This window comes from Spermophilus citellus (genome assembly GCF_964194105.1).
Source record: "Spermophilus citellus genome assembly, chromosome: 8".
Classification (NCBI taxonomy): domain Eukaryota; kingdom Metazoa; phylum Chordata; class Mammalia; order Rodentia; family Sciuridae; genus Spermophilus; species Spermophilus citellus.
This window is the reverse complement of record NC_138189.1, coordinates 30,123,721-30,137,185: the sequence shown is the minus strand read 5'-3', so window position 1 is coordinate 30,137,185 and position 13,465 is coordinate 30,123,721. Positions and strand designations below refer to the sequence as shown.

The 13,465-nt window shown below is 43.3% G+C and overlaps 1 protein-coding gene across 11 annotated transcripts in view; it reads right to left on the bottom strand.

The window, feature by feature from the left end:
• TBC1D1 (TBC1 domain family member 1) overlaps positions 1-13,465 on the bottom strand; it is a 294,222-nt gene that overhangs the window by 204,327 nt on the left and 76,430 nt on the right. For 6 of the 11 annotated variants that reach the window (XM_081303877.1, XM_081303872.1, XM_081303874.1 and 3 more), the window contains exon 3: positions 10,628-10,726. The exons of 3 other annotated variants lie outside the window; for them this stretch is intronic. In XM_081303877.1, the coding sequence (XP_081160003.1) occupies positions 10,628-10,726 (99 nt within the window). Of the gene's footprint in view, positions 1-6,604; positions 6,816-10,627; positions 10,727-13,465 lie in introns of those variants that run through there. 2 more of the 11 variants (XM_081303869.1, XM_081303870.1) reach the window with 1 other exon arrangement.

Below are 13,465 nucleotides of genomic sequence, written 5' to 3'. Positions count from 1 at the left end.
CTGATGGAAATACAAAATGGTACATACACTTTGAGAGTGTGGCAGTTTCTCAGAAAACTAAACATATTCTTATTATATGACTCTGCAATCACAATTCCTTGGTATCTTTCAAAGGAGTTGGAAATGTATATCTACAAAAAAATCCAACATGCAAACATTCATAGCAGTTTGACTCAAACCCAGGAAGCAACCAAGATATTCTTCTAGAAGTAAAGGGATCAACTATCAATTATGGTGCATCTGGACAAAAAAAATGAGCTATCAAGCCATGAAAAGACATAAGAAACCTTAAATGTATTTTGCTAATTGAAAGAAGCCAATCTGAAAAAAGCTACACAGTGTACAATTCCAACTTCATGACATCCTCCATAGGCAAAATTAGAGAGACAGTTTAAAAAAAATCAGAAGTTTTCAAGGACTCAGGGAAGTATGAAGGAACAGTCAGAGAACAGAAGATGTGGAGGGCAATGAAACCATTTATATGACATGATTATAGCTGATATATGTCACTAAAGATTTGTCCAAAACCAAGGAGTACCATATTTTACCACATAACTGTTGCAGGGTTTTTGCCAAATTGAGGCCATTATGTAAAGCTTTTTTTCTTTCTTTTTTTTTTTTTTTAATTTTGCCAGTATTGCTTTAAAATCAATTTACTACTAAACTGTCCTTGGTGCAAGGTTAGGACACATGGAATACTCTTCAATAAACATTAGTGCAGTGGTGAAACAGGCATATACCACCAATGTAAACTATAGGCTTTGGGTGACAATGGTATGTCAGTGTGGGTTCATCAATTGTAACAAATATACAATGCTGGTGGGGGATGCCAACAATAGGGGAGACTGTGCATGTCCAGAGGTAGGGAACTATGGGACCCCTGCTTCCAATAAATTTTGCTGTGAACTCAAAAATGCTCTAAAAAATAGTATTTAAAAAAAAAAAGAAAAGAAGGAAATAAGTCTTCCTCAAATAATACCCGACTCCTCCTCTATGATAATATCCTAATGGTATATAAAGTTAAATACAGGAAAAAAGGGAAGGCCAAAGATTATTTTTTGTTGTTGTTGTTTTTATATTTGATAAACTGAACAAGTAATACATTCAAAGTTCAAAATTTTTATGTATTAACATAAGGGGTGCAAAAGTATGCAGTGCCAACTTTTCCTTCCACTCCTGTGCCCCAGACACCTATTTTTAAGATCACTGTTATTTTTGCTTCATGGGACACTTATTCCACTATTATCCTCCCAAAAAACACAAGGGACTAATATGAAATCGTGTCATTGGTTCTAAAAACTGTGAATTCTTATGTCCAATGACAAGTGTGAAAGAAAACACACATTAAGAACCTTACTATTCAAAGTGTGGTCCCCAGACCAGCAGCACTGCATCCATCACCTGAGAGCTTGTTGGGACTGCAGCATCAGCATCATGGAGAACTTGCCTGAAATGCTGAATACTAACCCAGACCTACAGAACCAGAGCTACATTTTACAAGACACCCAAGTGATCTGATAACACTGGTATATAAGACAATACCACCTGTTTTCATGGAGTTTACAGGCTAGTGAAGACTATACACGGCATCTTAGAGAAAGGACACAGAGCTACAAGAGTTTGGGAAAGACCCACTTTGGTCCTTAATGGACCTTCACTGCCCCAGGATAAAATGGCAGCTCCTAAAAAGGAGATCTGTAAGCCATGCAAATCCTGAAACCCAAACACCTGTCCAGTCTCACCTCGAGACTCAGTATAGCAGTCTCTCTCCACTCTACAACCACCTATGACTACAGTTCCCCCAACACCTTAGGTGTTTGCACGTTACTCCAACTGCCTGGCACACCCTGCCCTTCTCGTTACCCTCTACCCTATTTAGTACATTCATCCAATGAATGAGTGATTAATCAGAGATGTCTCAGGAAAGATATGAAAGATTAGAAGGGGTATTCTGGTGTGTGTCTTGCTAGGGATCAAACCCAGGAACTCGTCATGGCAAGCAAACACTCTACCACTGAACTATATCCCCAGCCCTATGTATCAAAAGGTTTGACAGTCAGCAATGGAAGATGAGGGAACAGAACTGTAGCCTAAGACCAGTTTAGATTATTCATCTAGGAGAACAAATGGTATTTCAACTGATTTCTTCTCTTTATGACATCTACTCTGGGTTGTTCTATTATGGAGTAGGTGGGGTTTCTACCCCACCGACCTCCATTCTTAGGAAAACCAAACTGTGCCCAAGTTATCAGTACTCTATGTGACCAGAGTTCCCAAAGACCAAAGAGAGGCTGCTGAGATTTCCAGTCACAGTGCTCCACAGCAACTCTACTGAAATCTTGGTGGAGGTTACACCAGTTTTGCTAAGCAGATGCAGCACATTTTTCAAATTCAATGAATGGTTTGACTATGACAAGAAGGTGGCTTCCCCTCTTTATTAAACTCAAACAATTACTAATTAAATCTAACATCAGTCCAAACAATTAAAAAACATTTTTGCAGGGCTGGGATTGTGGCTTAGCAGTAGAGCGCTCGCCTAGCGTAGGCGGGGCCCAGGTTCGATCCTCAGTACCACATAAAAATAAAGGTATTGTGTCCATCTACACCTAAAAAATAAATATTAAAAAAATTTTTTTTTGCTTTAAAAAGGAATCCATCGCCTTAACCTAGAATACACCTCAAGGACAAACCAACATCATACTGACTTCAGCAAAACAGTAGAATCAATGCCTAAATAAATACTTGCAGTAGACAAGTTCACACTTCCCAGGAAGGCTTCTGTGCTCTGTCTGGTCAACAGAAAGGCAAGTCCAACAGGCCAGAAGCACCCAAAGTGGGCTGGTCCAGTCTGTGGGAGACCTCCAAGGCAAATAAACAAATAAACAGGACTGTGCCTGAACACTATGGTTAGAAGCAGCTGATCAAAAGACAAGATATACTCAACACATAAGAAGCAATTAGTTACCTAGTCATTTGTACCAGTCTCAGACAAATAAGGTAACAAAGCCATCAGGTCACATCATTTCTGAAAGAACAGTTACATGGTCCCCAATGTTCCTCCCTTACCACTGAGTTCAACCGATCACCATCACCTCCTAACAGAACCAGAACAGCCTACGTGGTCCCTCTGCTTCCTTGCAAAATACGTGTCAGCTAGTCAACCCTCTTTTTTTACACCTCCTACCAGCTTCCCACTACAATCATGAGCAAATCCAAACCCTGTACCAGTGCCTACAGAGTCCTAACTGGCCTTGCCCAGTTTCCCCTTGGTCTGGGGCAAGGCAGGCCTCTCTACACAGTTAGCTATGCTCCAGCAACTTGGGCCTGTTTCCCAGTACTGTGCCTGTAGCATGCTTAGTGCCCTGTTCACTCATGAAATGCCAACCTGCCCCATCCCAGCCCCCAGTTGTTCTTAGTTGGCTTCTCTTCCAACCACTGATCACCATCTGAAACTACCTTTGTTTATCTATTCTAGCTCCTTTGCTATCTCTCTCACCTAGAATGCAAATTCCATATAAACAGGAAACTGATCTGCCTCTTTGTTGCTAAATCCCCAGCTCATCAAAAAGTACAAGGAACATAGTAGGTGCTCCATCATGAGTATCTGTATTGAACACATTGCTAAATGACGTGTTGAATAAATAATGGCTATAAACCTATGTTTTAGGAAAGTCTAATATGGAAAACCTGGTTTTATATAAAATATTAATTAGTAATTACTTGTTTTAAAAAAAGAATTCCTTCCTTAATGCATTTTTAACCACCTGGCTTAGAAATCTTTGGTGTGCTTATAAATCTTTTAAAAATATTTATTTTTTAAGGGACAAATCTATTGGGCAAAGTGAACTGACTTCTCCAGGATATAATATTGCCTGGTATACAGAAGGTACCCAAACACCTGCTTATAAACCCATGAGGACTGGAAAATAATATCCAGCAAAAACTATACAAAACTGCACTTGGATTTGAAATAGCAAACTGGGCTATATTTATGTCTCATTTTCCACTTTATCTGATAAACTGACATACATGTGTGTGTGTGTGTATATATACACACACACACACACACACACACTGATTTGTTTGTGTATATAGATAGATAGATAGATTTAAAATCCACTACCTTGAGATACTAGCAATAATCTTGGCCACAATCTTCATAGGTAGGTGCAAATTCAAGTAAATACAGAAAGTTACCTAGCAATGCTGATGCAGTTGGTTTTCACTAACAAATAATGGAGGCATGGAGACCATCAACAGATACACTTGAAACTGCCAGGTTGTTGAAAACATCTGTAGTTCAGTATAATAATCACAAAGCTTGAGAAGTTCACTTTTAATTATAATCTTTTTTAAAAAGTCTAGTGTCTCCAACTAAACACTAACAAAGAAACTGCGCTTAATAAGCCCAGCCCCATTTGTGAGTCAATGCCCACCTGCCCTAATGTTCCAAATCATATCTAATTAAAAACAGAAAACAGTACAGCTTATTTTTTATTCTTTTAAGATAATCTCTTTAATATAAAACTTATTCCTGTTTGGCTTTATTCTTAAAACATGAAATTACTCACTCTATCCATTCAATATTCATACAATATTAATGCATCACCCAAGAAAAACCAATTCATGCTCAGGTATCCATCTACATCAACTGACACCCACTCTTCTCCCCCACCAGGTGTTGGGCTGCAAGTACAAAGGTCAAAATGGAAAAGAAACCAACTGGTAAATGGATGCACACATGTTTGTGTGAGGCATGTGTTCATGTGTATTTGCGAGTTCCTGAAAGAACGTTTTTAAATCAAAGATAAATGCACTTTGGGATTACACATTTTGTGTATTACCTATGCCTTTTGTCTCTGCCTTTAGAGCATTTCATAGTTCATAACATAGGGTGAATAAATTGTCTCTTCACCACAAACAGAACAGGCCCTATAGAACACCGTTCTTAGAAATCTATAATCCAAAGAAATGAACTTTCAAAGAATAAATACATTTTTAAAATTATGTGACAATTACAGATAAATTTGCTACAAAAACATTTAATAGGTTCTTGCTGTTGTTGTTTTGTCATTTAAATAACAACTTCAGAATAAGTTGATTCAGAATCTAAACCAGCTGTCAGCACACAGTTCGTTCACATCAACTCTTCAAAAGCACTGCCACTTGGATAAGGCTAACAATCTTTTTAAGGTCCCTGATGATTTCAAAAATACGGCTTTGGTCTGGTATTTTCACTGTCTCCTCTACAGTGAGGTAAACAGAAGTCCATCTCACTCCTACAGTGCAGAGCAGCTTATTAAATATACTGTGGAAAGGTAAATAAAACTTAAAAACAGGATTAGCAGCAAGTTCTATAAAATTTCTCCTTACTGATTTTTAATTAAAACAACTCAGCTTCTTTTCGATTTTTTCTCCCTTTGGCCTTATAGTTCAACAACCATGTACAACAATACAAGTAGGACAATATAAAAGAGAACCAAATCCTCAAGCAAGGTATGAGTAAGTAAAATATAATCACAGTCTGAATTACATTTTGAACTACACACTATTTTCAAAGTTTAGCATTATTTTAAAAAGCTGAATCTTCAAATCTGAAAATGTGGGTATTATCAATTATTCTTCAGGACAAAATTATAATGGCTCCAAACTTTTTTGAAAGTCATCTCACCAGCAGCTGTTTCTTCAGAGATGGAATGGTACTACATGGTGTCTAATAAGGAGTGGTGTCTCCATTTTCTTATCACTTAAATCATAGGCGAAGCCACATCTGCTCACAAACAAGTATTCATAAAAAAATGTAATCAGAAAATAACACTCTAAAAGCCTCACATCATAACTAGAGCTATAACCACCTAATTATTATTTGCTAAAGGTCAGAGCATGGCTAAGGGGTTCTCTCAATGTGGGCTTGTTCCCCAACCTGCCACACACAGGAAGCAAGAAGAGCTGAGGGGCCAGCTAAAGGAGTCTGGGGTGGGGTGGGAGTAGGGAGCCCTGCTGACCCGCAGGTCTCTAAAGATTGCCAGGGATTAGAAATCAAAATACTCAAAACACCTGGTATTACAGGAGCGTGTAACAAAAATCGTGTGTCCTCCAGCTGATGGGGACCCTAGAAATCTGCGCCCACCTCTTGATTTCAGCAGTGGTGGACCCTGCCTGTTTGTAGCCCTCAGTGGCACTAACGTTCCAGAAATAAAACTTTATAGGACAGAAAGCAAAACCCGACGCTTAAAACTTCGCCCTCGGACCCCGAAGGCAGACGCCGCCGCGCGCTCCGGGCTCAGCCGGCAGGCCCCCGAGCCCCCGCCGCCGGCCGGCGCAGCACAGCCGGGGCCGAGGGTGGCGGCGGCCGGCCTCGCACGCCCCACCTGGGAAATGGGCGCGACGCCACCTGGCCCGCGCGCCCCACGGAGCTCAAAGCCTAATGAATGAAAAGTGCGGGGTAAACGAGCCGCGGTCTCGGGGCTGCGAAGCGCCCCCTCCGCCGCCGCCGGGCCCGCCGAGCCCCAGCCGGGCCAGGCCTGCCGGGACGCGGGCGCCGCAGGGCGGTCCGCTCCGGTAACGGGCGCCGGCCCGCCGCTGCCCCGCCGCCGCCGCCTACCTTGGCCACCCAGCTGAACAATGGTGACATCGCGGGCCGGGCGGCGGCTCCTCGCCCGCCGGCTCCCGCTCACTCCCGCCGCCGGCCCGTGGGGCCGCGGGTAGCCGGGGGCGGGCTCGGGGCGCACCGGGGCTCGGGCATCTTCCCCTCAGAGGCGGCGGCGAGGGCGACGGGCTCCTCCCCACTCGTCACTGCCCGTGAGGTCGCGCCCGCCGGGCAGCCCGGCTGAGAAAGGGAAGTGGGAGGGGAAAGCGCGGGGGAGGGGGCGCCCCGGGAGGGGGCGGGAGGCTGCGCGCCGACCCCGCCCTCACCCCGCCCACCCCAGCCCGTCTCGCGGCGGGAAGTTGGGAATCGCGAGGGTCGCGCTCCTCGGGGTAGCTCCGGCTGTGCAGGGAGGGACTCCTGCGTTTGGAGACGGGGGGTTGTCGAGACTCTGGCCGGTTTCCCACAACTTTCAGAAATCTAGAATTCCTTTCTCTCTGGGGTTTGATTTTTAAAAACTCCAGAGTTGGGAGCGAACGCCAAGCCCGCCCAACTTTCCAGGAGTTCCCCCCACCCCCAAAACGTTTCCTCCTAAGCGCTCTGGATTGCTAGTAACAAAAGGGCCAGTGTTTCCCCAGTGCCTAATACCTTTATGTAATCGGAGGTGGTTTTCTTGAGTCGTAAAACTCTGCTACTGAAGCTTGAAATGGGACAGAGGCAGAGCCTTCAGCTCCTGCCAAGCCAGAGGTTGCATCAGTTTTCTTCTCCCCCAAGGCAAGATGTTGAGACAGGGTGGTCAGTTTATGGCTACAAAGGTTAAGCTGAGTTTCAAACTCAGACGCTCCTCAGTTCCACGTTGAGAAAGAAAATGAAGAAAGTCCAAAGGTCTAAGAGCTGATGAGTGATGCATGCGTCAGGCTGAGCTACTCGCTGAGATCCTTTTTGGGCCCTCTGGTCAAAGAGCCCAAGATATCTGCTTCTCTTTTCCTATTTTTATATTAAGTGTGCATTATCTTCATGATGGACCAGTAAGACATTTTAATGTTCCCTAAAAAATAGTTTGAGTTTAACAAGTGTGTAACCCAAAAACTGAGTCCTGTATTATAATGATTTCTGTAGGTCAGAAATCTGGTGGCATCTTGGCTGGATGCCTGTGGCTCAGTCAAGCTGTTAGCTGTGGCTGCAGTCATCTCAGGCTGAATGGGACTGAAGTATCCACTTCCAAGACCGTTTACCTGGTGCCAGGATTTATGTCCCTGTGGGTGCTGGACTCAGGGTCTCAGCATTTTGTTGGTACCCTCCAAAGGCTATTTAGCTTACATTCCCTCAGCACAAGTGCTCAAGAGAGAAAACATGTCCAAAAAAAGAAGTCAGTCGTTTTATAAATTAATCTCAGAAGTGACATCCCAGCACTTCTGCTGTGTTCTGTTCCTTCAGAGTCTGTTCCACATGGGGAGGTTACCCGAGGGCATGAATATCAAAAGGAGAGGATCCTGGGGGTATGAGTCCTCATCTTCCCCTTCTTCCTGGTAGGCATAGGAACAAGACAAACCATAAAGGCATGGGGAAAATCAAAAGTGATATCCCCATAAAGGCTCTGAGTAACTGAAAGAGGCCTTAGGAGCATCTTAAGGAAGGGCAGTCCCTTGATTCTTTTAAGCACTGATGCTTAAAGCTCCCCTAAAGATCACTAAGAGGTGGAGAAGGGGAGTATTTGTAATCATTTAGCCAGATCTCCTGTTACCACATCACTTTCTCAAGCAAATAGAAGACATGAAGGCTAAGAGTGTCATTAAAGTAAGAACCCTTCTGGTCTCTAGCACCTTACTACTTAAGGTGTGGCCCATGGCCTCCAAATCAACAGGCAATTTGATGGAAACCTGAATCTCAGGCCCTGCCCTAATCCAGACCTTTTGATTCAGGAATTTTCAACTTTCCAAGATTCCTGCTATGACATTATGATACACTTTTTTTGGTTTTTGTCCATCACTCCCTCCCCAAAGCAGACCATAGAACTAGAATTTCCTGTAATCCCAGCAACTCAGGAGGTTGAGGCAGGAGAATTACAAGTTTAAGGCCAGACTTGGCAACTGAGTGAGGCCCTAAACAACTTAGTAAGACCCTGCCTCAAAATAAAAACTAAAAAGGGCTGCACGCTGGGCACAATGGTGCACACCTGTAATCCCAGCAGCTCAGGAGGCTGAGGCAGGACTGTGAGTTCAAAGCCAGCCTCAGCAAAAGTGAGGTGCTAAGCAACTCTCAGTGAGAGCCTGTCTCTAACTAAAACACAAAATAGGTCTGGGACGTGGCTCAGTGGTTGAGTGCCTCTGAGTTCAATCCCCAGTACCGCCCCCCCCCAAAAAAAAAGGTGGCCAGGGTTATGGCTCAGTACAACCCCCCTGTGTTCAATCTCTAGTACCAAAAAAAGAAGGGGGGGATGTAGGGGTTGAATATGTGTTTAGGTGATACAGTCTTGCCTAGCATGTGTGAGGCCTTGATTCAGTCCCCAGTACCACACACAAAAAGAAAAAGAAACTAGAATTTGTTTTCCGCAAAGCAGGTTATAGTCATGAAAATGCTAATATTCCCCCACCTGTCTTGGAGTTGGCCATTCATTATCTTAATGGCCTACCTTTGCCCAATAGCAGGTCATAAGGTCCTCCTCATTCCAGAGGGGCCTGCTCCCATGCCCTGGAGGAAAGAATGGGGCACAGAAAGGCGAAGAAAAATGCTGAAACACACAGGCCTTGTGGGTTCCCCACTTCCCTGGCCCCAAATCTATTAGCAATCATGCCTATGCAATGCAGCCTCCATAAAAACCCAAAGGACAGCATCCAGGGAGCTTTTGGACAGCAGAACATATGGAGGTTTCTGAAGGTGGCACGCCCAGCACTCGCTGGGCATGGGAACTCCATTCCCCTTCTTCCACATCTCACCCTGTGCATCCCTCCATTTGTATCCTTTGTGATATCCCTCATAATAAACCAGTAAATGTGTTTCCCAGAGTTCTGCCAGCCACTAAAGCAAATTAATCAAACCTGAGGAGGAGGTTGTGGGAACCCTGAGTTATAGCAGATAAGTCAGAAGCACAGGGAAAAATAACCTGGGACTTCAAAATGGGCATCTAATGCGGCAGAGGGGGCAGCCTTGGGGATAAAGCCCCCAACCACTAGGACCTGATGTTTTTCTTCAGGTGGATAATGTAAGAACTGAATTGGAATAAAGGACACCCAGCTGGGGTCCATTGCTGCAGAAATGACTGCTTACTTGCTAGTGGGGAGAAGGCCTCACACCTTCTGAGGCCACCTGAGTTTCCTGTGTTGATTGTGGTGTGAAAGCAGAAAAAAGAAAGGCAGTTTAGCCAGGCGCAGTGGCACACGCCTGTAATTCCAGAGCTGAGGAGGCTGAAACAGGAGGATTGTGAGTTCAAAGACAGCTTCAGCAATGGAGAGGTGCTTAGCAACTCGGTGGGACCCTGTCTCTAAATAAAATACAAAATAGGGCTGAGGATGTGGCTAGTGGTTGAGTGCCCCTGAGTTCAATCCCCAGTTCCAAAAAGGTGGTGGAGGCAGTTTACTTTTTCACTAATATGTGAGATTCACTGACATTGGTCTTTAAAAAAAATGATAATAAATTATTGACCAACACCCCCTTGGGATGGTGTGAACCAGCTCAGCTAGAGAGAGACCTGGAAAGTCTGGACGTGAGTGGACGGGGCAGCAAGGACCAGACTGCACAAGTTGAACCCGTGACTAGCATCATCATACCCATTACACCAGCCCCTAAACTGAGCTCTCCAAAAATGCCCAGACCCTAGAGAGCCCAGGGGAGAGATTAAAAGGCCCCAGAATTAGCTAAAGAAGTTTGAAGTACCTGGAATTGACTGAGGTAAGTTTTCTGCCACAATAGGGAGGAAAGCCACAAAAGAGAGATTAAACTAAATTTAGGAGAATGAAAAACTATATTACTTTAAAAAAAATTAAAATCTGACCAAATCCTGAATGTAACAGTACAACAGGTGTGTTTCACCTGCACACATACCGTGAAATAGAGACATGAAGGCCGCATTGTTTCATTCCAGAACCAGGACTGGGCAGGTAGCTCAGTGGCAGATTTGCCTAGCATGCACGAGCCCCAGTACTGCAAAAAACAAAAAAATTGGATCCAGAAATGACTGCAGTACCCCTTCAGAGTAGAGACTCAACATGGCTTGAACTTGTTTGAAGTTTACGTATGTATCTTTTAGGTTCATACAGGTCTTCCTCAGATCCAGGTCTCCTGTCTCAATCCAGAAGTGGGTAGAATCACTCCTTTCATGGGAAGGTAGGGGTCTTGACAATAATTTATGCAGCTTTAACACCCTGGGGGCAGGTACTGGGAATTGAACTCAGGGGCACTCAAGTAATAAGCCACATCCCAGGCCCTATTTTGTATTTTATTTAGTGGCAGGGTCTCATTGAGTTACTTAGCGCATGGCCATTGCTGAGGCTGGCTTTGAACTTGTGATCCTCCTGCCTCAGCCTCCTGAGCTGCTGGGATTACAGGCGTGTGCCACTGTGCCCAGCTCAAGGTCCTATTTTAATTTACTGCTAAAATGTAGCTTGTCACATTGCACAAAGAAATTCTGTTATAATCTGGAATTTCATTAAAGAGAAACTGATTGCATCAGATAATCTAAGTGATATGACACCTAAATAAAACAATTCCTTAAAAAGCACTCTTCCTACCATCTGAAAAATGTATCCTTCCTTCCAGAAACTGTGTATTCTCCCATGAAAGGACTACATATTTACCAGGCAACAGTCATTTTTAACAGCTCCCAGGGGATTTTTAGGCAGTGCAGCCAGAATTGGGAATTTCTACAAACAGAATAATCATTGCTCAAAGATACTGATGGCTCCCAGCCGTGACAATTTAGTTGTCACCTGTAATGCAGGAGCTGGTTAGGGGAGAGGTGAAGCAGATGATCTGGTTGCTTTGGGGTAAGGTCAAATTCTGAGACCTCAGAGGACAGGAAAGTTACTTAAATGTGTGAGAGAGGACCAGGTATGAGGCCATAAAGATTGAAAGAACAGTGACACCTTGGAGAATGTATGTTCAATTATTAATACACTCTGCCCAGCCAAGCAAAATGTGTCAATCAATTAAATTCAGCCCGAGAAGTCATTATTGGTATTGACCTCTGGGTCTCCTTAAAGTTTGGATCAGATATATGATATATAACATATCATATGAATATATATATATATATATATATATATATATATATATATATATAATCATATATATTCTAATAAAGTATTCTGATTATCAGTCTATGAGGAATCACTTCCATAGTTTTAGATTCTTTATTTAAATATGTATGTGTGTGTGGTTCCCCTGTGGAGAGCAACAGGCTATTCAAATGGAACTGCAGATCTCTAAACACAACAGCATCCCTACAGAAAAGCCAAGGCTGCTGCTTTCTAAATGACTCTAAAAGGATGCTTGACCATCCCACCTCCTCAGTTTTCCTAAGACATTAAGGGCAGACTTTAAAAGGTGTGGCAGTGCGTAGGGGCAGGACTGGAAGAGCTGCTTCATACTAAGTCTTACCATACCCTCCAAATAAATCCAGATGCTCCTGCCCAGCTCTTCTGCCCAAGTTCCTCTTTTGAGGAGGAACTAGAAGCAAGGACAGCAAAATGATCTGCGAACTAAGGCGATGGCAGATAGGCTGCCCTCCACCAACTCAAATATGAAGAACAGGAAGGTGGGAGACCTTACAAACGCATGACCTCACGGGGCAAACCCCTTCCTCCCCTGGTTAAAAATAGACCCATTGTAATATAACTCGACAAGGAAATTCAACTGAGTTTCAAGTGAATCAGAACCACTTGGCAATTCATCAGGAATTTACTCAGTTCACAAATATGAATATTAATTAGCACCTATTGTGAAAGCCACCTAGTCCCTGTAGAGAATAATAGTAGAGGTGAGGCAGATGGACCTAAATCCTGCCCTCGCCTTCGGGATGGTATACTCCTGTAATCACAGCAGCTCAGGAAGCTGAGGTAGAAGAATCACGAGTTCAAAGCCAGCCTCAGCAACTGAGCAGGACCCTAAGCAACTCAGCGAGACCATTTATCTGAATAAAATTTTAAAAGGGCTACAGAGCTGGGAGTGAAGGCACACACCTCTAATTCCAGTAGCTTGGGAGGCTGAGGCAGGAGGATCACAAGTTCAAAATCAGCTTCAGCAAAAGCAAGGCACTAAGCAACTCAATGAGACCCTGTGTCTAAATAAAATACAAAACAGGGCTGGGGATGTGACTCATTGGTTAAATGTTCCTGAGTTTAATCCCTGGTATCAAAAACAAACAAACAAACAAAAAGTACTGAAGATGTTGCTCAGTGGTAAAGTATCTATGAGTTCAATTTCTGGTATATATGTAGTTGGGTAGTGTATAGTCATTGCTTCCAAGCATAAAAGTTTGTTTCCAGAAAAAAAGATTTTGTTTTCTGTTTTTTGGTTTTGTTTTGCTAAAGATAATATCAAGTATAGAAAACCCAAGACTGAAAATCCCTCTGTGTGAACTAAAAACATGCATGTAAAACTTGTCTATGAGCCAGGCACAGTGTTGCACACCCATAATCTCAGCAATTTGGGAGGTTGAAACAGGAGGATGGAAAGTTTGAGGCTAGCCTTAGCAACTTAGTGAACTTAGCAAGACCCTAAGCTACCTAGCAAAACCCTGTCTTAAAATTAAAAAAAAAAAATTAAAAAAGGTCTGGGGATGTAGCTCAGTGGTAAAGTGTACCTGGGTTCAAAATCTAGTACTAAAGAAATTAAGACAAAAACAAAAAAACTTGCCCATGAATGTTTACAGAAATATGATCA